The sequence below is a fragment of the Scatophagus argus genome, chromosome 9 (genome assembly GCF_020382885.2).
Source record: "Scatophagus argus isolate fScaArg1 chromosome 9, fScaArg1.pri, whole genome shotgun sequence".
Taxonomy (NCBI): Eukaryota; Metazoa; Chordata; class Actinopteri; family Scatophagidae; genus Scatophagus; species Scatophagus argus.
Window position 1 is genome coordinate 26,039,388 of NC_058501.1, and position 23,840 is coordinate 26,063,227.

Genomic DNA, 23,840 nt, shown 5'->3' on the forward strand with positions numbered 1-23,840 from the left:
CTGTGTTGTACAGGATCCTGACTGAACCGATCCTGCCTGTGTTGACTTTGTAGGAGGGAAATCAGCCCTCAAACAGCTAGCAGCTCTGCTATCAGATTTCCTTATGAAAGAGATAAAACAGCCTTCTCTGTTTACTCCACCGTTTCAAACGCCAAAAAGCTTTAACCCCCAAAGTGTCGTTAGCGTTGTTATCCAAATATTTTGGCATAAACTCCCCACAAGTTCCCGTCATAATCCCGTGATCTGCCAGAGAGCCCCCAAACCCCCAAAGGTGGTACGAAGAGGCCAAGATGTAGCAGACAAAAGCCAAGTTCAGCCAACTGAGCCAAGCAAGGCGACACATCAGGGCGTTCCTGTTTACGTCCTGACACGATGACCACAGCACAGGGGCCCCGAGCGGCTGCCTGGCCTCCAGCTGTTGAACGGCGAGTCTGAACAGTTAAACAGCTGGATGAGCTCAGAGCGAGCTGCTCTCTGAGGGCGGCGGCCTCAGAGCCGCTCAGCCAGCACAGCTCGGCCTCGTCTCAAACCGGCTGCTCGCATTAAACATCAGGAAACCAGTAAAGCAGATCCACCTTCGGGTCCCTGCAGCACTCTGACAGTTTCCGGGGCCTCAGACCCTCCTCAGACCCTCACATCTGACCTCAGTGTGCAGTGAAGCAGCAGCTGAGACAAACATGCTGCCTGGAAACCAAACACGAGACATCAAACCTAAACATCAAGTCTGATGAGCCGAACCCACAACATGTGATGAGATGTGACGAGAGTCCACACACACACAGTGTAGGTTTTCATGCCCAGTGAGGACATTACGCAGACTTACATTCATTTCCTGCAGACTTACTCAAACCCAAACCATAACTTGTCTAACCCTGACCCTGACCTTTGACCTTTACCCTGACCTTAACCTGAACCTCAAACTAAACCTCATCTTAAACCAAGTCTTCACCCTAAAGGTTAATGTAATTTCCCAGTAATGGAACTAATAAAGGATTATCTTATTTTATCTTAATCATGTCCCCATGGGGACTTGCATTTTGTCCCCATAAGGCAGGTGAGTCCCCACGTGTAGCTGTGCTAACAGGTTTTTGTCCCCATAAGGTCATAAAAGCACACACACAGATGGAGCAGAGTTACTCGTACTGCAGTGTGAGGTACTTTACTTGAGTATTTCCGTGTACTCCTCCAGTCTTCACTGTACTGTACTGATTCAGAGTTTGATCAATAATAAACGATGAGCTTTGATGGTCCGTTAAACAATCCAGTAACACAACGTACTGCACAACGAGTACTTTTACTTTTGATACTCGAAGTACACATGAGTGCTGTTACTTTCCTACTATTATTTAAGGACTTTTACTGCAGAGCAGTATTTTCTCTGTGGTATTAACACTTGTACTCAGTCTAAAACGACGGGAACACTGCGCGCAGTACACATCAGCAGCAGAAATACTCTGCGGTGCGTTTTTACAAAAACGGCTCCAGTTCGGAGCCCCGTCGGACCGTCGGAGTCTCAGTGGATCCGGACGCCCAGGCTGCCGAACTGCCTGCAGTCCGGTGGGATTCGCTTTGCCGTCCTGGCGGGACGCGTGTGGACAAAACGGAATGAGAGACGGACGGTCGTCAACAGACGGACGGTCGTCCTTTATTCAGCAGATCCCAGTCCGCCACCCCCGAACCGATCACTCGAATTAATATCTGATCGATCAGACCACAGCCCAGCGTTTGGATCGACTTACCTTGGTAGCCATCTGTGCGGATTTGGTCGCCAAAAATACCGAAAACACACGGAGAAGCACCGAGCAGAGACTGACGGAGGAAACACACCCACATACACTCACTCACAGACACACTCACTCACACACACACACACACACACACACACACACACACACACATTCTCACTCACGCTCACTCACAGACACACACACACACACACACACATTCTCACTCACAGACACACACACACACACCCACACACACACACATTCTCACTCACGCTCACTCACAGACACACACACACACACACACACACACACACACACACACACACATTCTCACTCACGCTCACTCACAGACACACACACAGTCTGTTTGATTATCGTGTTTGTAAAACTTGTTGACTTGTTTCTTTCTGTTCCTGTTTGTCTTTAAACTTTCTGTGAAATTTGTTTGTGTCTGTCAGCAGCCACACCCAAACTCACAGTCACACAGTCTGCTCCTGGACAACACCTGAGAACACCTGAGAACACCTGAGAACACCTGGACGGTCACTCTGACCGGAAACCAGCAGAACAAAGATCCAGTGGGGAGTTCAGCTCTCCCTCCTAACAGCTTTCAGAGCCGCACGTTTACCCGACTGAAGTGACACGTCCAACACCTGTCCAGGTGACGTCCAGCAGACAGCGTCATCGCTGGCTAACAGACCGACAAAGCACAGAAAAATACGTTGATCTGACCGAACAGTCAAATATCAGTTTGGACCACATCTCGGCTTGCTTTAAAAACTTTATTTACAAAGTGAAAGCTCTGCTCACACCACCAGACACCCCTAAATCAGGAAGGTCCTGGATGGTCCTGGATGGTCCTGGAGGTTCCTGGAGGTTCCTGGAGGGTCCTGGAGGTTTGGGGAGCAGTCCAGGTTTGTGAATGATGACTGTATGGAGGGTCTGCTCCTGGAGGCTGCAGGTTTTCGGTGGGGCAGAGGAGTAGAAGGAGGCATCGCTGTCGTCTGACTCGGGTCCACCTCGATCCATCATGTCTGCTTCACTGACAGCAGCCAGGGTGGGAAAGCAGACGTTCTGTGTGTTTTGTACCTCAGACACAGAAGGTAAAACCGCCACAATCATAGTCCAGATCACCAGGTGTCTCACCTGATGTGGGCGCAGCTGTCGCTCTCTCCTCCGTCCTTTACTTTGGTCGTCCTCGTTCCACCGTTTGACCGCCCGGCTGGTCTTTGGCACGTTGCCGTGGAGATCGTCCTGCGGTCGGTGATGGGAGTTGAGCTCAGAGCTGCAGAGCACAAACTCAACTGGTCATCATCACTGGAATCACTGAGAGGAAAGAAGGAAATCAAAAAAGAGATACATTACGCTTCTGCTGTTTCCGCTTCTGCTTCCAAGGTCCGAAAATCAGATTTTCAAGAATGACGAGTTGCTTTAATGTGTTTTGAAGTGATCAGCTGGTTAAAGACAGTCAGCATTTACTGGATTCTTCACTGGACAGAAGTGGAATCTGTCACAATTATTCATCAGACTGTAACTGTGCTGATGACAGTCTGTTGCAACACTCACAGCTCCTCCTCGCCGTCTTCCTGGAAGGTCGCAGGTCGCATACAGACGACACACGTGTTTCCCAGACTGTGGAAACATGGCCGACAGTACAGGCCTGCGAAAACAAGGCAGCAGCGGCTCGTAAAGACAGAAACACGAGAGCTGGACGGGATGCGGAATATGAGCTCACATCACTGCAGTCCCCACAGCAACAAACTGCCCGAACGCATTTAAAACGTTTTGTTTTCCGACGCGCGACGGCAGCTGGAGCCAACAGAAAACATTCACGCTCCATCGAACTCCACGCACTCACATAGTTTCTGTTTGTTGAAGTGGTTGCCATAGCAACGTCTCTTCCGCACGGAGCACAACCACAGTTTGTTTTGTTTGTCGTCACCAGCTGCTGTTCGCGCAGCTCACGTCTCGTTTCCTCCCCTGCAGCCTGGAGTCCATCCAGAGGGGACACACCAGGGGACACACCAGGGGACACACCAGGGGACAGTTCCCCCCTGAGAACACCAGTGTTCCTGCGTGTCCCGTTCATGGACGGGATGGACCAACAAACCACCTGCCTCCTGTCTGAAGTTCACATGTAAATATACGTGCTGTGGAGTTACACTCTGAGACTGTTTCTTGCTCAGCAGCACTGTATCCCTCCGCCCAGTAGCTCTGGGTAAAATGTCAGCCACGTGTTCATGTAATCTGGAACAAACCCTTCTGCAGCTGAAACAACGTTCAGGCCTCAGCTCGAGCTGCACGTTTTGAGGCGCTTCAGCAGGTCATTTAAGAGTGAAGAAACGCCGCCGCGCCGCCTTTTATCCCTGGATTTGGACTTCAGTTCAGGCTCAGTGTTGAGCTAAAGTGGAGGCTTAACTGGCGTCAGCTACGCGTTTAGTCACAGACAGTCTGTTACCTGACTGACTTCAGCTGAGTCAACAACACTCACAGCAGGACACTCCCTGAGCAAACACACGCACGCACACACAGACACACACACACACAGAGACACACACTCACACTCTCACACACACACACACACACACAATATAAATATTTCTGTCAGCATCAGGTGTGACATTTAAACGGTAACTTGAGTGACCCAGATGTTTTCACATATTTTAAATGCTTCCTCCTGTCCATCAGGTGGCATCAGGTGCTGCCATCTTGTTCTGGTGATGTCATCTGGAGCCAGAGTCTGCAGCAGAGATCGGCAGGCGGAGTTCCCGCCCACACATCCGTCTGAGCCAATCAGGGGCAGCGCTCAGCTGTCAGTCCTGATGTTTCAGCCTGTTTAATAGCAGCGATGACTAATTAAAATCAAACTGATCAGAAACACAAACACTTTCCACGCGTCTTCTGTGGGAGCAAAGTGAGGTGATGGAGACCTGTTGCAGTTTCGAAGTTCTGATTAAGTTTTCTAATGTTGGACTTGATGATGAGTGGGCTGGTTTGTGGTTTCAGTATGTCCGGGTCCATTTATGCTGAACTAGAAGGGTTGAGAAGCTGGCAGACACAGAACAGACTGAAGCCAGAATACTGTACATCTGATCTTAGGTTTGATCCAGGAGCACCTGGAAGAGGAACAACTGGACTACCTGCTTAGCCTGCTGCCACCACAGCTGACCCTGAAGAGGAGCTCCCAGCTCCCAGTGGTCCACAGCAGCGTTAAGGTCCTCACCCCTGAACTCCTTCATCTTGGTCAAGAGGTGGCAGTCTGGGGGTGCCAGATCAGGTGAACAGGGCCCTAGACAGCAACTGTTGGCGCTGTGGACTTGTGGGCTGTCTCAAGAGATCCCTCTATATTGGGCCCCTGTTACAGTGGGACTTTGTTCCAGGTTCCAGATTGTCCCTCAACATGTTGTGCTGAAACCACTTCTCATCAGGCCTTCCAGGATGGGGGTCATCTTCCACATCTGAACTCAGCATCCCACTTTTTCACCACGTTGTAAGAAGGAGGACATCCCCGGTGTTACCCCCACGTCCTCCTGGTCCTCCTCGACTGACAGGCCTGGAGACTGAGGCAGCGGAGGACTGCTGACGTCCTCACACAGAGCTGACTTGACTTCAGTTACCAAATCACTGTGTTTGTTTCACTGGTGAAGGTCGAGCTCATTTTGTGACTTTATTCACTGCTGGGTAGTTTGTGAAATAAATGAAGTTTCATCTAATTACTTTATATTCTGGACGGTGAATCTCTCTCTGAGTCTCTCTGACCTGAGACTTTCAAAATAAAATGTTACGTTCAGAAAATATAAATGCCTTAACTCAAAGATTTCCCTCCGCCCGATTGGTCTTATTGGTCAATACCTCCAATCAACAAATCAGGCAGTAATGTGCGTCTCTACCGGTACACTGTGGGACGTCACAGGCAGCCATGTTGTCCTCCCCCTGTGTCACCACCTCCCCACAGGCCACACAGCTGACTGATGACAGACCCAGCAGATGAGACAGGTGAGCACCTCCAGGTAGCCTGAGACACACACAGAGTTCTGTAAGGTGACACAGTGTGCAGCAGTGTTCGCTTTGTACAAACCCCAGCATCATTACAAACACATTCAAAAGACTCAAAGGAAAAGTCACGTGTTCCTACTGCAGTAGGAGGGTCTGAAGGCGACTTCGTCCCCCACTTCCTCCTCCTCCTCGGTCAGCTCGGATCCTGGCTGCAGACCTCCTCAGGGCTCCCCCGACCATCCTCCTCTGATCCAGGATCTGCTGCCGGAGGAACCGGATCCTCTCCTGATGAACACACACAAACGAGGCCAGCTGCAAACCCATGTCAATAATACTGTGAATACTCTATCACTACTTGTACTTGTATTTTAATAATGCTATTCTTGAACTTGTGGTTAGATGCTAACTGCACTTCATGGGCTTTGTACCTGTACACTGCGCAGTGACCATAAAGTTGGATCTAATCTACTGTAATCTGTGAAGGCGGCGTGGAGCTGGACCAACACGTCAGACCGGCGTGCTGCCTGATGGACTGAAGCTGCTGCCGTGCCGTTTAGCCTCCAGCAGGTTCAGTCTTCTCGCTCTTTGAGTGAGGAAACATGATGATGCTGCAGCTGCAGCTTCACATTGTTCACAGCAGAATGAAACAGGAGGAGGAGGAGGAGGAGGAGGAGGAGGAACTGTGCTGGATGCAGTCATGGTGAAATGCTGCAAATCAATCCGGTAGTCACAGGACAGTATTCCACCTGAGCTGCTTCTGCTTTACCTGCTGTGACACTTTGATCAGATGTTTCCCCCTCGTTTCAAACTGTGTGGTCACTCTGTTAGCTTGTGATGCTACCCTGACTTCCTGTTAATAAAGCTGGTTGCTTTTGATTGGATGGAGCCACAGATGTTTCTCAGCAACAGATTTTCTTTTGCTAGCTGAGATGTTTGTTGAGGTTTAGTGGTTTAAGTTGGTTCAGTGAGTGAGGACTGACGAAGGACGTTGTGTTCGGACTCAGTTTGTTTCAGGCTTTTGGGGGGTTTAACTCTGCAGGTTCAGACCTGCCTCCCATTTCCTCATCTCTGTCTCACATTCTGCAGATTCTTCAGATGCCTCTCTGTTCAGTGACTTCTGGCCCACAGCAGCTGTCTGCCTGCCTGTCTGTCTGTCTGCCTGTCTGTCTGTCTGTAAAAAACACACCTTTGCGATGTTCAGTGTAAACTTGCCCACTGGCTTCTTCTTCTACTCTTCCTGCCTCATGTCACCTGATTGGTTTATCTCAGGTTTGTGTATCTGACTGTTGTTTAAAAGCCTTCAGGAAAAAGTGAGCAGAATTTAGAAAGACAAACAAAAAGCTGAGCAGGACGTCCTCTGTCTCCTCTCTCTGACTTCTCCTGGTTCAGTTTGTGTGTGTGTGGTGTGAGTGTGTGTGTGTGTGTGTGTGTGTGTGTGTGTGTGAGTGTGTGTGTGTGTGTACCAGCTCTCTCTCTGGATGATATGAAGCACAGACAAGTCTTCGGCAGCGCTGCATGAATCCTCCAGTCAAAGAGACCAGTAGAGCCAGACCCAGCAGGAACCCTACCACACAAACCAGAACCTGTCAGACCATTGGAAGCAGTAGAGAAGTCAGAACATCTGCTGGTCACTGAGAAGAGCTGGAGGTCAGCAGCTGGAGGTCAAACTTGCTCCAAGGCTCCTCAGGAGTTTGTTTGTTTGTTTTCTTTTATCGTCAACTATAAAATTTCACTGAGTACTTTTACTTTTAATACTTTAAGTACACACTTTTACTGAAATAAATTTGGATACTTCCTGAATGCAGTGATGATGTCATATCCTGTGTGCTGGTACCGAGGATGAAACACGTGATGTAGTCCGGCTCAGAGGGCTGCAGCAGACACTTCCTGCTGATCACGGTGATGTTTCCTCCCTGCAGGACGTTGAATGAAGCCACCAGGTCTCTGAAGATATCTGAGGCATAACCTGATCCGTTCACCTGCACCGCCACTGTGACTGGAGCTGAGGGACGTGTTGTCATGGTTACCCTCTCAGACCGACATCACTGTCATGTTCATATCAGGAGAGCTGTCTCACCTCTGGCCACAATATCCCCCTTCACCTGGTGGTGCACCTGATCCAGCATCCAAAATACCAGGAAGTCCAGTGACACCAGCAGGCCTCCCATCACCGTGTGTCTGAGGACCGAGGCTACGCCCATAAACACCGCCCGCTGCTCTTGGGTCGTCAGGTGAAGCGACACTGCAGAACAGACGGTTCAGCTCACTTCAGATGACGTAGGTTAACTTCAGGAGGGACAACATGAGAGTCACCTCACTTCAGCTTTAGGCCAGGAAACACACACACACACACACACACACACACACACACACACACAGCATGCATGTGTACTGACGTGGTGTGATGTAGGTCTTGGCTTCTCTGCGTGTTATTGGCAGGGCTGAGGCACCGCCTGCTGAGGTCACCTGCTGGTCAAGTTGTTCAAACTGAGTGCTGATGTAGATGTTATCAAATTCAACTTCATGGAGATACCTGTGCCTGTACTGCACCGCCCTGCACACACACACACACACACACACACACACAGTTTGAACCACACTGGCTGCACTACTCAAATATAATTAAACAATGAGAAGATTTATTCTTAGATGTTTGTCACGTGTGGGGCAAATTATCAACACATGTTAATGTTTGAATGCTACCATGATAACATTCGCATGACAACATACCTTCAGTTAGCATGTTAGCTTGCATGTCACCTGGACATTAACCTTTTAATATACATTTAGCACTTCAGTATATAAACACATATTAACAAAGCCATGACATCATCAGAAAGTCATTCAGAAAGCCAACAGTTGGCAAACATGGCAAATGAAAGTATACTGACATTTGCACATTTACTGTTAACAAGCTAACACTTAGCTTTTCAACATATGGCATACTATGGCGTTATATGAACTGATGAGTGCTACTGATTAGTTACCCTACTGATGATTGATTATGAGTTGCTTGTTGTCAGTATCATGATACAATGATACAAGCTAAAATGATCATTTTAGCATTATAACATTAGAAGAGTTATTATGCTGATATGCTAATACTTCACATGTAACATTTGGGATACTCATCTGATATTTAGCATTTAGTTTTTTGCTAACCTTTGAATGATAAATATTAGCATGTTGTCTCAGTAATGTTTTGGACTGTGGGCTAGTTTGGCTGTTTTTATGATTGTTTGTTTTAATCTGTGTAGATGTAAAGAGATGCAAATGAAATTAACTGAAGTGTGAGTCCTGACCTCAGGAAGGAGCAGGCGAGCAGGATGAGGCTGCCGTATGCCAGTGGTTCGCTTAACTTCTGAAACACCTGTAGCTCTGATGAAACTTCCTCTATGATGTCCTGAGACACCTGCTGCAGAGAGCGGCTGCTGTTGGCTTCCAGGTCAAATGTCATTGAGGCTGAGATGTTGAAGTCAAACTCCTGCTTCATTCGCTCAATTGCTGCAACAGTGGCTGGAGGGCAGAGCTGATGGCTCAGCAACAGGTTTATGGTAATCAATAGCGGTTAAAAACGGTCAGAAAGAATAAACAAACTTACGAGCAGCCAGACGTTTTTTCAGATGGTTGGCGATGTAAGTGGGGATGACGCAGAAGAGCTCACCGGCTGAAACAGACACTTTAAAAATTAGTATTAAAGATGAATACAGGCACTGTAACCTTCAGTAATTTTAATTATGAAATAGTCAATTGCTTCAACACTTTATTTTGTCTCTAAATGGCAGAAAACAGTGGAAAGTGGAGTCCATTCAGCTGCAGACCTCATATGAGACTCAGGGACCTCTGACTTTGAGATATGATGCCTCCTTTGCTGCCACAAATGTATAAACTCAAGCCTGCTTAAAAATGGCGTTTGGTCGGAGGTACAAGGGCTTTAAAATGAGCTGCTTTCAGCAAACCACAGAAGATATTTTCACTGACTGTGGAGTACTACCCAGGACCAGGACATGTAAAATCAGTGTAATACTCTTTTAGAATCAGAATCCGAATCAGAAAGGCTTTATTGCCATTGTAAGTGAAGAGGTTTCACATTACTAGGAATTTGTCTTGGTGATTGGTGCAAACATAGAACGTAAGGAAGAGTAACATATAATAGAAGAATAACATAGAATAAGGTAAAACAAAATAAAATAATAAGTAAAATAAATATGGTTCTGGAGGTAGTACAAAAAGTCCACTAACAGTGAGCAGAGGTGATGATGTCAGTGAACTCACCCCGGGCAAGGCTGCAGAGTGGCAAGAACCCTCCTACAATGTCACAAAGGAAGTTGAAGTCTCCCAGCAAATCAGAACAGTCAGCTTGAGCCTTGGTGAACACTGCCTGACACTTCCTGTATGGAGAGCCCAGTTTGGCATTACAAGCGTCACCAATGTCTACCAGGAAGTGGAAGACGTTCCTCAATGTACGAGCTGCGGGGTCAGAGGTCACAGGTGTGTCATATTCATTGTTTTCAAAACATTTACCTTAATTGTTTTATTGTAATTAAAGTTTCTATTTGAGAATGTGGGAAGGACATCATCACATCCTCAAGGACTCCTGGAACCTCTACAAGTACTCCCTCACCTCCCCAGGAACTCTTAAAATCACATCAAGGGCAGAACTTCTGTAGGAACCTTGTTGAGAACCTTTTCAAGGATACCTAGAACTTCTTGAAGGACCCCATTACCTCCTCAGTGACTCCTTAAACATTTCCAATGTACCCAGAACTGCCTCAAGATCTTCTATTACCTCCTTAAGGATCCTTGGAACAGCCTTAAGAACCCCACAACACCCTCATCAGTAACTGTTTGAGCCTCATCAAGAACCATATACTGTCAGTACAACCTCTTCAGTTGCTCCTGAAACCTTTGCAAGAACCTCTTAAACCTTCCTTTTTACTCTAAGAATCCCTACAAGGACCCCCAAAACGTTTTTGAGACCGTTAAGAACCTCATCAAGGATTGTTTGAACCTCTGCAAGGACACCAAGAACTTCTTCAAGAAATACATTAACCTTATCAAGGACCTTGTTACCCTAGTACAACCTCTTGAAGAACTCCTGGACCCTCTTCCATATTCTTTAAAACTTTTAAAACCACTTAAAACTTCCCCAGAGGCTCCTGGAAAATCCCTGCAACCTTCGCAAGGCTGCTATAACTTCTCAAAAGACTAACTAAGACTCTTGGATCTTTATCAGGGAATATCTACAGGACTCCCTGGAACCTGCTGCTGACAGATTTTTAAACACTATGAACAATTTCCAGGACTGGTGAGACAAGATGTTTGCATATGGTCTTCTAAAAGTTAAAGTGCTCACCAACATGGCGTACGCTGTCAGTCAGAGCATCGATGAGGTTTTGGACTCTCCCTGCTGCAGAGAGAGCATTGCTGCTGATCTCTCTGATTCTGCCCAAGCCAGCTGAAAACACACATTACTGAATTTAAAACGTCAACACCAAGATGTCAAATTTGATATAAATAATTAAAATAAAGATAATTATGGGACTGAACTGAGACAAATGAATGAAATAAAAAACATCAACAATAGCTCACTCATCAAATTCAAACAGAATATTTCTGTCAAAGTCAGACTCTCTAACACAAAGAAGCACTCAAATCCTTTCAAGTACAAGTAGTAATACCACAGTGTAGAAAAATTCTGCATTCAGAATCTTACTCAAGTAAGATGTGCGTGGGTCTTACAGAAAAGGGGCGTGGCTGCTCGCTGCATGAGTTCCTGTGTCTGATTGGCTGCCAGCTCAGCTGAACACAGCAGACTGGCAGCGACCCGCTCTGTGTTTTCCAACGTGTTGGTGACAGGCCCTGAGAGCAATGCTGAGGCAAACAGGAAGAGGAGGAACTTCCTGCCGTGAGCTGAAACTCAAAAGAGAAGCCACTGTGACAAATAAACAATCTGGTATTTATTTATCTTTAAAATGGTTTTCATAAAATTAACAGTGTCTGAAAGGAAGCGGCTTAAGTGATGTTTAACATAACAGGTGACTGATGAGCCACACAGACTGACCTGAGCCCAGTGAAGGCAGCAGGACCATAATGTTGGCCTGCATGCTGGCTGACAGGCCCATACCAAAGGCTGTCAAGATGGCCACAGCCAGTGTGATGTGGACACACAACCACAGTGGCTGTTTCTGCAGGAATAGAGCTGTGACTCCATACAGAGTAGCCAACAGCAGGCCAAACACAAATGCCATGAGGCTTCGCCCCCCCTCAAACAGGTGGCCTTTGAGCTTCCTCCAGCTGCTGCACCCAGAGCGTCCCACTGGCCTGCAGAGGGAAAGTTGACATCACAACATGGAGATCAAGTTAGACAGGTTAAGTACTAAGGTACAAAGTTCAGATAATTATTCTATACAGTATAGCTGAGGCCATCAGTCCATTAACAAATAACTGATAAGCTGTAATGATGATGTTCTTCAGTGATTCCTCCTGTAAAAATGTGTGCTGGTTGCAGCTCCTCAGACGTGAAGGTTTGATGCTTTTCCTCTGTGTGATTTGAATCCTCCTGAAAGTGTTTGTATTAATGCTGAGCTTCGGAAAGTTGGTTTTACTAAACAAACACTGTGAAGGTGTGACTTTGGTCTCTGGTTGATTGGGATCACATTTCTCACTATTTTCAGTTTCACAAACCAAACAGTCAGTAGCCATGCGTTCTGTTAGCCTTTTCCTTCTGTTAGGGAGGTTAGGTGAACTAGCCGTTAGCTAGCTGTTAGCATAGCTAACGCAGTCTATGGATTAGGCCAAATCTCCTTTGTAAACTTACCATTTCAGTACACCTCTGAAAGTCTGCGTGACTCTGTCTCTGTCGATTTGCAGAGCAACATCAGTTTTAATCAGGTGTCTTCTCATCCTTTCGCTCTTCATTCTTTGTTTGTGTTTTGGTGTCTCCTGGAGACCAAAAATGATGTCACTCTGAAGCTTCCAGAAGCTCCAACCGACAAACCTAAACAACAACCAAACTCTATCTGAAAGAGACATCTGGACAGATCATGACCCACCTGGACACTCCCTCGGCTCCCCACAGCAGTAAATTCAGATCTTTTCAAATTGTTTTTAGAGTTCTCATGTTTCTAAAACTAACTTTTAGCTAATGCTAACAGCTTTATTAGCCTCTATGTTGCTGTTAGCAGGTAGCTACAGAATAACACTAAACATTTGTAAAAGCTTCTTTCTGTAAGACTGCCGAGCTGTTTGTCTGTCCTCCAGCTGTTTGTGTCTATCCTGTTTCTTCCAGCTGTGGAGACGGTCAGTTTGACCGTCCTGCCTCCTGCCATCCATCGGTTCCTGTTCAGCCAGTCAGAAGAGTTTCAGGTGGTTCACCTGATCCTCCGTGCACTGTTTGGAGCAGTGAGCGGGACAGGTAATGTCCACTTACTGACTTACTTACTAGCTGACTAACTAACTCGTTGTACCTGAACTGGGTGTATTTGTTGTTTTCTGGCTGTAACCTTAATTATATATTTCACAATTTCAACCTTTGTCTGGTCCAGTGAATCAGATGTAGTAGAATTAGCCAGTGCTGTCCAGAAGAGAAAATTATTATTATGAACCTTCCTGTTGTCAGTTCTGTTCCTGGGACTGTCCCACAACCTCCCGCTGACCCTCGACCTGCAGCTGATCATAGGAGGTGTCTTTGTCGGTGAGGAGGCGTCACACTCTCTCACACCTTGAAGTAATTCTCCTCCTGGATGAAACACACACCTTAACCAACATCTGTTCCAGCTGTGTGTATGCTGGGCGGAGCCTTGTCCTCCTCCTCCAGATGTTCGGTCCTCTTGATGTTTCCTAGCATGCTTAGCTCACGTGGTCGAGCATACCTGATGGTCTTCCTCCTGTCTGTGCTCTGTAGAGGTGAACATAAACACAGCTGATTAGGAAACGTTCAGTATAAATGAAACTGCTCACTCAGGCTTCATTCACTTACACTAGACAATGTTTCCCCCATACTGTCATCTGTGAAGATTAATTATCATCACTTTAACTGAGTAAGTAATTAAAAGACATCACAATACCATGGTGTCTGTCTCTCTGCTACCTGTCTGTCTGTCTGGTGCCGTCACAGGACCGGTCTCTAACATCCAGCGTAACGTGGGGACAGCAGCTCTGTCTCTGAGTTGTAACCTGGACCTGCAAGTCCATTACAGCAAGTTGCTGTGGAGAGACGCCATCAGACCTGTGATTGTGATCACACAGGAACTTCTGGTGAGTCTACAGACATGCCGACAGCTGTGGAAGGCTGTACACAGCGCTGCTTTGAATTAAATGGTAACAGTGCTCACCATGTTCACCCTCTTAGTTAGTTATCAGTAAACACAAACTGCAGTTAATATAATGAATGCCTGAATCACTGACATACAAAGAAGACACCTCCACTGCGTTCCACTGTACTAAAGTGAGACCTAAACATCCCTGATATGCGTGCTACATCTTGTTCTTGTGATGTCATTTGGAGCCAGAGTCTGTACAGTAGTGATCGGGGGGTGGAGCTGTTGTATCAAGTACCTGCCCACACACCGTCTGAGCCAATCAGGAACAGGAAAAGGACATGATGTCTTTTCTGTGGATGTGGTGGAAGCGGGACTGGAGGGCACTCAGGGATCCAGAGGTCACTGATTTGTCTTTGGTTTCTGTTCAGGATAATGAAGCAGAGTTTCAGTCAGAGGCGTTGAGCATCAGCAGGAAGTTTCAAAACATCAGGGACGAAGTTGTCCTTCAGTACGGATATGAGAGATTCAAACCAAAACAAACTGCAGCCACTGAATGGAACACGCAGCAGCAGTTCACAGCCAAGACCATGATGCAGTGCGACAGTGAGTGAGAGGATTAGATTAGATTCAACTTTATTGTCATTACACATGTACAAGAACAATGCAACGAAACGCAGTTTGCATCTACCCAGAAGTGCAATAAGCAGTAAGTGCCAGGTATACAGTAATTTACAGTATGTACAGGGTATGTACAGGTGTCTATGCTACAGATATACTATAAACATGATATACAGGTAGTTGTAATAATATACAGGATGCATGTAATTGTAAAGCTAGAGTTTAGACCATGGACATTGCACATCATGAGGACATTTAATGAGTGTGTGTGTGTCATACAGGTGTGATGGAGGAGGGCGTGCAGCGATGTGCTGATTGGTTCAGCCTCAGGTGGGCAGAGTGTATGGAGGTGATCTCAGTCCCCATCATCAACCACATCCTCTGCGTGTCCATGAGGTTCCACTTCCTGTGTGATATCATGAGAGGTGAAAGGTCACACAGGGTCATATGTAGTCTCTATTTAAAGTGTGACTAGATGCTGATTCAAGATATCTCCGCTTAAGATCAGATTACTCAGAAGCTGGTTGATGATTCATCACTCTTGTTCTGCTGATTCTGTCACCAAGTGCAACAGTAGAGCACCAGCTAACAGTTTAACTCTGTAGCCACTGGTGGAAAGTGGCAGCAGTCGTTAAAACAATGGTAACATCAGTCAATATGCAGATGATACCCTGTCGTATGTCTCTGTCTGCTCTCCCTCTTCACTGCATGTTTTTGTTCCATGGTGGACTGAGAACATCAACAACTTACAGCTGAATCAAGACAAGGCAGAGTGAGAAACTATCCTTCAAAAACATTTTGGTGTCATCACTGACCTGAACTTTGAGACTTAAATAAAAAATGTGATTCCTCTGACCACTGTAAAAATCTCATTCTGACACTGAAAGGTTAATTTATCTCAGTCAGGTTTGGATTTAAACATCTGGTGGTGCTCATTGTCAGGTGTGGTCTGAACACAGAGGTTGTATTCTGCTACAACATACACACTACGTACTGCTATGTGACAATCTGCAAAGTTGATTCCTCACCTCAAAGTGAATTTAATGATTAAAAACAGTAAAAAACTTTGTGTTGTTGGTATGACTGATTTTTCGGTCTTTTCCAGTGCTTTGCATTGTGGGACACAATATATCAGGTAGACTGGTTCACTGCATGCTGGAGAGTTTTTCAGTTTTTCCTCTGGCATTCTCTGGGGTGTAATAACCTTGCTTTTGTTCTTATTGGTCTGTTCTGTCAGTGATGACTCCGTGGTGCAGAGAGCAGATCCCTGTAGAGGGCAACTTTGGTCAGCTGTTTGATCAGCTTAACCTCTCAGTCAACCTGCTGTCCAGAGAGTTCAGCACCAAGCTCATATTGCAGGTCACCACCTTTCTTCCGAGACCACCTTCAGGACAAACTTTACACCTTTGTCTCTCTGTGGGTGTCCAGTTAAATGGATCTTTGTGTTTGCTGACCTGTTGCCTCCTGCAGGAGCAGCAGCAGCAGTCGGTGTTCGGTGGAGCTCTGCTGGATCAGGAGTTCACTCAGGCTGTCAGAGGATCCTTCCAGAAACTGACAGCCTCCTTCGAAAAGCTGCTGAATGCCCTGCAGCTGCTGTTGTCCTTCACCTTCATCACCATCTTCACCCAGTAAGATCTCAAACTCTGTTTAAATAGACTCTCCTTTTCTGCCAAGTCACAGACCAATCTTTCTCTTCCTCCTCAGGGCGTTCAGTTATCTCAGACAGTACAGGAAGGATGTTCGATTCGACAATGTCTACATCACCACCTACTTCAGACAGATTGACGCCCGCAGGAGGAGAGCGGTAACATCGTTGTCATCACCTCTGCTACAGGATGAATAGTTTGATTGAACTGCAGTGATAATAATAACTGCTAATTTATTGCATGTGCAGAACAAAAAGGTCCTTTACAGTGAAAACAAACAGTGCAAGAAAACAGAATCCAAAACATCAAATATAAAACCAGAACATCTAAAGTGGCTTGTGCTAAAGGGCCAAAATGGCAATTTATAATTATTTCTGACTTAGACAGCCACTTCCTAATGACTGCAAGGCAGGAAATGATACAGGACACGTCTGTGGGTTTCACACAATAGGTTATCATCACTACGAATCAATCGAGAGCCAAATCATCGACATCATGCTACTTGCTAATACTTGCTCAAAATAATGACTTTCACCCCCCCCCCCCCCCCCCCCCCCCCCACACACACACACAAAAAAAAAACAACAAACAAACTTAGCTTGGGGTAATAAAACCTCACCTTTAAAATATAGGATATAGATGAGCGAATAAGGAGGTTTCAATCTAAAATATGACCACATATAAAAATATCTAGAGTAGAAATAAAGGCCTGTCTCTAATGTAACCTTGCTTGCTTAGTAAAGATAAATAAAGGCCCTGTTCTCTGTTTGAGGAAATACAGTGGTCTCTCAGATGGCTGGCTGAGACACTGTGGTTCACTGTGTTAAACGGATTCCTTCCACAACAGAATAATGTTGATGTTGTTGTTTAGGGAAAGCGCTACCTGCTGCCTATGAAACAGTCAGAGATGAGGAAGGTCATTGACCCCTGGAATCCAAGAATCCACCCTGAAGAGCTCAGACAACTGGTGGGTTCAACCATAACACCCACACGGATGATGCTGATGTCCTTTACATGGTCTGGGCTAATGAAACTGCTGTGTCATGTGTCTTTGAAGGTAAACAGTGAAACTATGACTCTGACTCTCTCCATCACTGTTTACACACCCTCTTTGACCCGGTGTGCAGTTTTTTAGTGACAGTACAACAGCACACACTCAAACTGCTGGTTTGTATCCAAGATGTCTGCCTGTCATTGTCCTTCATTTCAGTGATGTTCCCAGCTGTCAGATGTGTGAATTCAGTGTATCTGATGCAAATAATGGACAAAACCACCAAAATAAGGCTGGTGTCCTGGAAGCCAAAAGGTTTACAGCATTACCATGAACTGCATTGTCCGGCCACATGGTTTCCCACCTTGTGTCTCTGCCTAACAATGAAACCATAAGATGTCCCACATAAGACTGGAATGATCCTATCAGATCAGATTTCAGAAAACACATCACTTATTTCACTGTATGTGTGTGTGTGTGTGTGTGTGTGTGTGTGGTGACAGACCTCAGGTGTGTTTCAGGTGCTGTCTGTCTCTGTGCTGTCACTCATCCTGCTGACTGTCGACTTTTCTCTGTTCCACGTTTTGGACATCATCAGCAGACACACCTTCACCCAGTTCAACCTGACCAGTAAATACGACACACGCACACACACACACACACACACTTGATGTGAAACATACGCTGAAATAGTAAATGTAACGTGTCTTCATGATCTTACTTTTAATAGTAAAACATACTGTACACATTCATGACCAGACCTGTTGTTCCAAATAAATGTTTAAAATTTTAGTGGTGTAATTGGGAAATTTTGTCACAAAGATGAAAAATATCGGCAATATTGACATTTTTAACGATTTTGTTAAAGTGGTAGTATGTATTTATTTTAATTTTATTAGATTTTATATTTGGTGAACTGGTGAACTGGTGAACCCATGGCACAGCCATGTTTCTGTCTGTAAAATTTGCCATTGAACTGGAAATATGTGGTGTTTAGGCACAAATCCAGAAGTTGGCATATGTGTTCTGGTCTGAAAACTCAGACCAGTATACAGGAAACCCACACACACAGACCAATACCTCCTTTTCGACTCACACCACCCTTTGGAACACAAACTTGGTGTTATCAGAACCCTGCAACACAGAGCTGATAAGGTACCCACCAGCTCGGAGGCCCAAGGGGAAGAACATGAACACCTGAGGGATGCCCTCAAAACGTGTGGTTATCCCAGTTGGACCTTTGTGAAAACTGCAGCTGGTTCCAGGAAGAACACCACCAAGGTGGTTGAGGAGGAAAAACAGGACAAAAGAAATAACATAGTCATCCCATATGTATCCGGGGTATCAGAAAAACTCAGGAGGATCTTCAGCAAGCACCGTATCCCTGTGTATTTCAAACCCAGCAACACACTCAGACAGAAACTGGTACATCCCAAAGACAGAACACCACACACTCAGAAAAGCAATCTGGTGTATGCTGTCCAATGCAATGAGGAATGCAAAGACCTCTACATTGGTGAAACTAAACAACCACTACACAAGCGCATGTATCAGCACAGGAGGCCCAACTCCTCAGGCCTAGATTCTGCCGTCTACCTACACCTGAAGGAGAAAACTCACTCCTTTGAGGATAACAATGTTCACATCTTGGACAGAGAGGATAGATGGTTTGAAAGAGGAGTAAAAGAAGCCATCTATGTGAAATTAGAAAAACCATCTCTCAACAGAGGAGGAGGTCTCCGACACCACCTATCTCCAATTTACAATGCTGCCCTTTCATCCCTTCCCAGGAGATTCAACAATTTAGCTTCTAAGAACTGCCATTCACAAAGGACCCCATGTGACTCTAACGACTGTCGTTATAACACAATAGAGCATTAACGAAGTCGAAACCAACTTCACCATCCCCAACGACTGTCTCTCAACAACTGTCGTTTGGCACAATGGGGCACTAAACGAGCCTATGACACCACTGGCCATGTGAATGCCTCCACAGAGGTTAAATACCTGGGTCTCCACACCAGCTAGTTGGACTAGTCCCAGCCTAGTCAAGCGAGCAGGAACTGATGAAGCCTCTTGGATGAGAGGTGAAACGTCTTCAAACGTCCTTCAATGCAGGTTTCATCTTTCAAAAAAAAAACATCATCAGCTAACTTTTGTACTACCTCCAGAACCATATTTATTTGACTTATCTTATGTATGCACCAATCACCAAGACAAATTCCTAGTAATGTGAAACCTCTTCACTTACAATGGCAATAAAGACGATTCTGATTCTGACCATCATCAAAAGGTAACAGAGATGGCTGACGTGAGACAGCAAGCAGCAAAATGCTGAACAGATGCTTAATTTGTAGGAAAACGTTCTGTATTATTCCTTTAAAGTAGAACTCCATCTGCACTCACACCACCGGTCAGGATTTCTGGGTAATGAAGCCCTCTCTGCAGGTAGTCACCAGGTGGAAATCAAAGTGGGTGGAACCTCCATGATGGCGCGCCTCCTGAGGAGGACGATTTCAGCCTTTAACAGCTCGTCCAGCCTCAACATCCACACTGACAATCACAGTAGGTCACAGCTTGTCAGTCTGTCGTTTCACACTGCAAAATGTATAAAAATGAAATTATGGACACTGACTTCACAGCTGCCCTTAAGCTTGTAGCCCTGATGGAAATTCAATCGAATGCAACTGGACTTAGTTATTTGTCTTTGAAGACGTTTCACCTCTCATCCAAGAGGCTTCATCAGTTCATGCTCGCTTGACTAGGCTGGGACTAGAACTGATGAAGCCTCTTGGATGAGAGGTGAAACGTCTTCAAAGACAAATAACTAAGTCCAGTTGCATTCGATTGAATTTCCTTGAGATAACCATGACCTGGATGAATGAGAATATTCACAGGCCTTGTAGCCCTGACTTCAGACATTCAGGCAGACCCTTGACGCATGGTTGGTGGCGCAGTCTCAGGTGGTACCAGGAAGTGCAGCCTGAAGACTTTATTATTTCAAGGTGTTGTTCAACTTTTTGTTGTTCATCACTTTCAGGTTACAAACAGCCATCGTCTTCCTTATGAAAACATGTTATGCTCAGACAACTGGCATTGATTTTGAGTTAGAGCTGAAAGTGGAGACACAGACAGACAGGAAGGAAGTGGGTGTGACGTTCAGCAAAGGCAGGGCGGTGTCAGGATTGAGCTATTAGAATAAGTAGTGGTGTCTACATACCTTTGGCCAGCAGGGGGCGCCAGCCTCCCTGTTTCACTGACATCACCTCCCCGACAGCTCAGAACAAAACACAGTTTAACAACACAAATATTAACACGTACAAATTTACACAACTTCTGCAAAATAACCAGTGGAGGAGTTCAGTGAAGCACATTTACTCAAGTGCTGTACTTATTGTATTCTTAGATACCCCATTTCAGATTATTCAAACAAAATAAAATGAGTAATAAATAGGGTTTTATTTGAGCGTAAACTACCACGCAGTTTAAAATCACTGCAGTGAGCTCCAACTTAACCAGCTGCAACATGAAACAACAAAAGCATCACACATTAAAATGCACAACGCGTCCACGGTCACGACGGCTGTACTGCATCACGAGTACTTTTTACTTTTTAGTGTATTGTGATGCAGATACTTTGCACACCACTGTAAATGACACGGCCCCTCCCTCTCTCCCTCTCTCCCCCCTCAGTGTGTGCGTGTCTCCCCTCCCCCCTCCCTGCAGGTGTGTATGGCAGCTGTGTGTGCTGTGTCCTCTTGGTGGCGCTCTTCAGCTGCCTTCAGGTTTACACCAACCGCCTCCGACGTGTCATCGCTGCCTTCTACCACCCACAGGTAACGCACACGTCTGGCCCATGGGACAGTAATGATTACGTTCAGGTGAGCGATTAGGGATAATAATGTAAAAACTTTATTGATCCTCAGATAGAAGAGTGAGTGACACAAATGACTGGAATTTAATTCAGAAGCAAAATTAAAAATATAAAATAACATCATGCGCATGAATTAACAAGAACAAGAGTTCGTCTGAGGGTGCAGGAGCCAAATGCAATGTTATGGGAAAGCAGGGTGAATCTGTATTTGTTGTGGGTACCGTAGGGGGCGCTGTGGTCATTCAGGACATAAGGGGTATAAAGGTAATGGGAAATCTGGGGCCGTCAGGTGTTGTGTGACCTCGGAAGCCGCTGAGACACAGGTGTTGAATCTTAATGTTGGGAGGATGAATGGACGCACATTTTTTGTTGCACGGAGAATAAACCTCGTATGGGGGACTGCGTTCGCGCTCTCCCCTGATATTTGGGGGCAGCCGTGGCCTAGAGGTTGGAGAAGCAGCTTGTGATATGAAGGTCGCTAGTTAAGGAGGGGTTAAGGGCGTGGTCAGTTAACCAATCAGCTGCCTTCATCGTCGTCACATGGCCGCTGTTGGAAACCCGCAGTTTTTATGTCGCTGGTTGGAGCGCTACTGCAGCAATAATAACTTTTAATTTGTATAGGAGCAGACAACAACCACATCTGAAAGTACTGTGGACTGCAGGTGATCAGGTTGGAGTATAAAGTTGCCGTAGTATTTGTACTGCTGTTTCACAGTACATCATAGAAACAGAATTTGCACCTCCTCAGATTTTTTTGGGGTTTAAACTTTTGTTGGTCCCTGTGATATCACTTCCCCTCCTGAACTGATACAGAAGCAAACCTCTCAATCTCCTCAACACACTGTGTGTGTTTGTGTGTGTGTTTAAACCCTGTGAGCTGCAGTAAATCTGATCGGAGAGCAGATTAACATAAGAGCTTTAAACCTGGGTGGTGCTGACAGGCCAGACTGTGAGGGACCAAAGTGATGAATGAAGCAGACTCAGTGAGGCTCACGGTCTCTGACAGCTGCCATAGAAACAGACCTCAGATCTGTGTGGGGAGTCCACACCTTCGCCTTCCAGAGTGAGCTGTGAAGGAAGTCTGATCACATGTGAGCTGATTTCTGACCTCAGTCAACAGTTTCCTGATGAGTTTATGGTCTCAGTTGCTGGTTTCAGGTCTTCTTCACTACAGCATGATGTTCATGATGTAAATGATGCTCCCATTTAGAGTCAAACAGACCATAAAGCAGGGGACACTTTAGGGCGGGGCCACATTGTGATTGACGAGTCACCATAGCGTGTCCTCAGTCAGATGCAGTCAGGATGTCCTACAGCTCCACCCTTTTGTCCGAATGCTGTCACTTCTGGCTCCAAAACCAGGATGAGTTGTAGTCCACAAACCAGTGGGTGACATCACGCTGGGTTTACACTTGGGAACATGTTAGCATTGAGCTAACAGAAGTGCTATCATGTGTTGGACTTTTGTTCTGGTTTATGGTTTGTAGTCTGTAATCTTGACAGTATTTGTTGGTTTGTTTGATTCTCAAACTGCCTGCTTGTCTGTCTGTCTGTCTGTCAGAGGGAGAAGAAGCGAGTCTTGTTTCTTTACAACCTGCAGATCCAGAGGCGGATTTCCTCCAGCGGTGGGAAACGTGTCATTAGGTGGGGACGGAGGAGCAGGACGGTGAGGGAAAGCAAACTTCAAACAGATTGTGAGAGCTGCTAAGAGTGAAGCCAAAACTCCTGGATGGCCTTAAATAACTACTAAGTTGTATGATAAAAGAAGATAAAGTCTTTGGCGTCTGTACATGTGTGTAAATAATATTTTGTCAGACGAAACAAATAATTTTAAAGAGCTGATGAAATCCAACAGGGACAAAAGTGATTCTAATGATTCCATATCAGACTGACAAAATGTGCAAATCCTCCATTCAGTGTTCAGAAGAAGAAGCTCGTGTAAAGTTTGTGTTGGATCCTGCAGGTGTTGGAGTGCCTGGGCAGGTGTGGGCAACGCCTGTGTCACCACCACAGACAGGAAGTGTCAGACTCAGAGGGGACGCACTACGACCCCGGATAGGATGGACAGGAAGCATTCAGATGAAACTGCAGCTTTAATAAAATCAGTGTGAGCATCAAGAGGCCTGCAGCCTGAAATGAAAAAACACAAAATACACAAACTACCATCAGCATAGACAAATAAGAGTATTTTACACTTTCATTTATGCTTTACAAATGAAGCAAAAGTGCACCGTGTGCTAAAACGCAGTCCCGGAAAGACTGTGTGTGTGTGTGTGTGTGTGTGTGTGTGAGAGAGAGACAGAGAGAGAGGGGTCACATGGTAAGATTAGATGTGTACAGATGAATTATGTAACCAGCTGATCCTCAGCACGTGCCGCACTCACTTCATTCACAGTTTTACTCTTTAATCTGATACTGGATCAGTTGACATCCTCAGCGCAATGACGTCATCGCTTCATCAGAACCTGTGACCTCACTGACCTCACTGATCTGAAATCCTCCTGAACCAGCACTTTGTTTTCAGACCCTTTATGACAGTAAAAGTACCAGTGAAAGTAGTTAAGTGGTGTTAAAGTAGGACAATTCAGTTCTTTCACCCTGAATCTGACCTGAGCTGAACTCTGAGCGCTGCAGACAGGAAGGGGTTAAATCCACTGAGGAAACACCGCGAGTGTGTGTGTGTGTGTGTGTGTGTGTGTGACAGAGAGAGAGAGCGAGAGAGAG

At 45.8% G+C, this 23,840-nt stretch overlaps 2 protein-coding genes across 14 annotated transcripts; one reads left to right on the forward strand and one right to left on the reverse strand.

The window, feature by feature from the left end:
• Window positions 1-2,036: 2,036 nt before the first annotated feature.
• Window positions 2,037-12,663, reverse strand: dcst2 (DC-STAMP domain containing 2). The gene is made up of 16 exons (XM_046400011.1): window positions 12,544-12,663; window positions 11,788-12,047; window positions 11,466-11,636; window positions 11,080-11,181; window positions 9,999-10,193; window positions 9,325-9,390; window positions 9,026-9,239; window positions 8,120-8,277; window positions 7,801-7,965; window positions 7,558-7,725; window positions 7,187-7,287; window positions 5,863-6,008; window positions 5,618-5,742; window positions 3,294-3,387; window positions 2,874-3,053; window positions 2,037-2,769 (listed from the first exon to the last, which is right to left on the reverse strand). The coding sequence occupies exons 1-16, from the start codon at window positions 12,642-12,644 to the stop codon at window positions 2,514-2,516; spliced, it is 2,502 nt and encodes an 833-aa protein (XP_046255967.1). The 5' UTR covers window positions 12,645-12,663; the 3' UTR covers window positions 2,037-2,513.
• Window positions 12,646-23,376, forward strand: dcst1 (DC-STAMP domain containing 1). Of its 13 annotated transcripts, none has more exons than XM_046400006.1 (16): window positions 12,646-12,806; window positions 13,015-13,140; window positions 13,345-13,419; window positions 13,503-13,631; window positions 13,843-13,982; window positions 14,416-14,590; window positions 14,887-15,030; window positions 15,843-15,964; window positions 16,076-16,233; window positions 16,310-16,409; window positions 17,123-17,218; window positions 17,746-17,872; window positions 19,691-19,807; window positions 20,936-21,078; window positions 22,678-22,782; window positions 23,080-23,376. In XM_046400006.1, exons 1-16 carry the CDS (start codon window positions 12,770-12,772, stop codon window positions 23,173-23,175), a joined length of 1,890 nt encoding a protein of 629 aa, XP_046255962.1. In that variant the 5' UTR covers window positions 12,646-12,769; the 3' UTR covers window positions 23,176-23,376. The 13 variants fall into 13 exon arrangements, with proteins under 13 accessions (XP_046255962.1, XP_046255953.1, XP_046255957.1 ...); XM_046399997.1 differs by having other exon boundaries at window positions 19,628-19,807; window positions 20,936-21,123; window positions 23,080-23,190; XM_046400001.1 differs by having other exon boundaries at window positions 19,628-19,807; window positions 23,080-23,190.
• Window positions 23,377-23,840: the final 464 nt, after the last annotated feature.

What these genes read in the sequence shown, in the direction of transcription:
- dcst2 (XM_046400011.1), bottom strand. Translation starts at nt 12,644, where the DNA reads ATGAAGAGCGAAAGGATGAGAAGACACCTGATTAAAACTGATGTTGCT. An exon ending in GAAAAAACGTCTGGCTGCTC is followed by an intron (nt 9,240 to 9,324) that starts GTAAGTTTGTTT and finishes TCTGCCCTCCAG; the next exon opens with CCACTGTTGCAGCAATTGAG. An exon ending in CTTCAGACCCTCCTACTGCA is followed by an intron (nt 5,743 to 5,862) that starts GTAGGAACACGT and finishes TGTGTGTCTCAG; the next exon opens with GCTACCTGGAGGTGCTCACC.
- dcst1 (XM_046399997.1), top strand. Translation starts at nt 12,770, where the DNA reads ATGACCCACCTGGACACTCCCTCGGCTCCCCACAGCA. An exon ending in TGATCACACAGGAACTTCTG is followed by an intron (nt 13,983 to 14,415) that starts GTGAGTCTACAG and finishes GTTTCTGTTCAG; the next exon opens with GATAATGAAGCAGAGTTTCA. An exon ending in CTGAAGAGCTCAGACAACTG is followed by an intron (nt 17,219 to 17,745) that starts GTGGGTTCAACC and finishes GTGTGGTGACAG; the next exon opens with ACCTCAGGTGTGTTTCAGGT.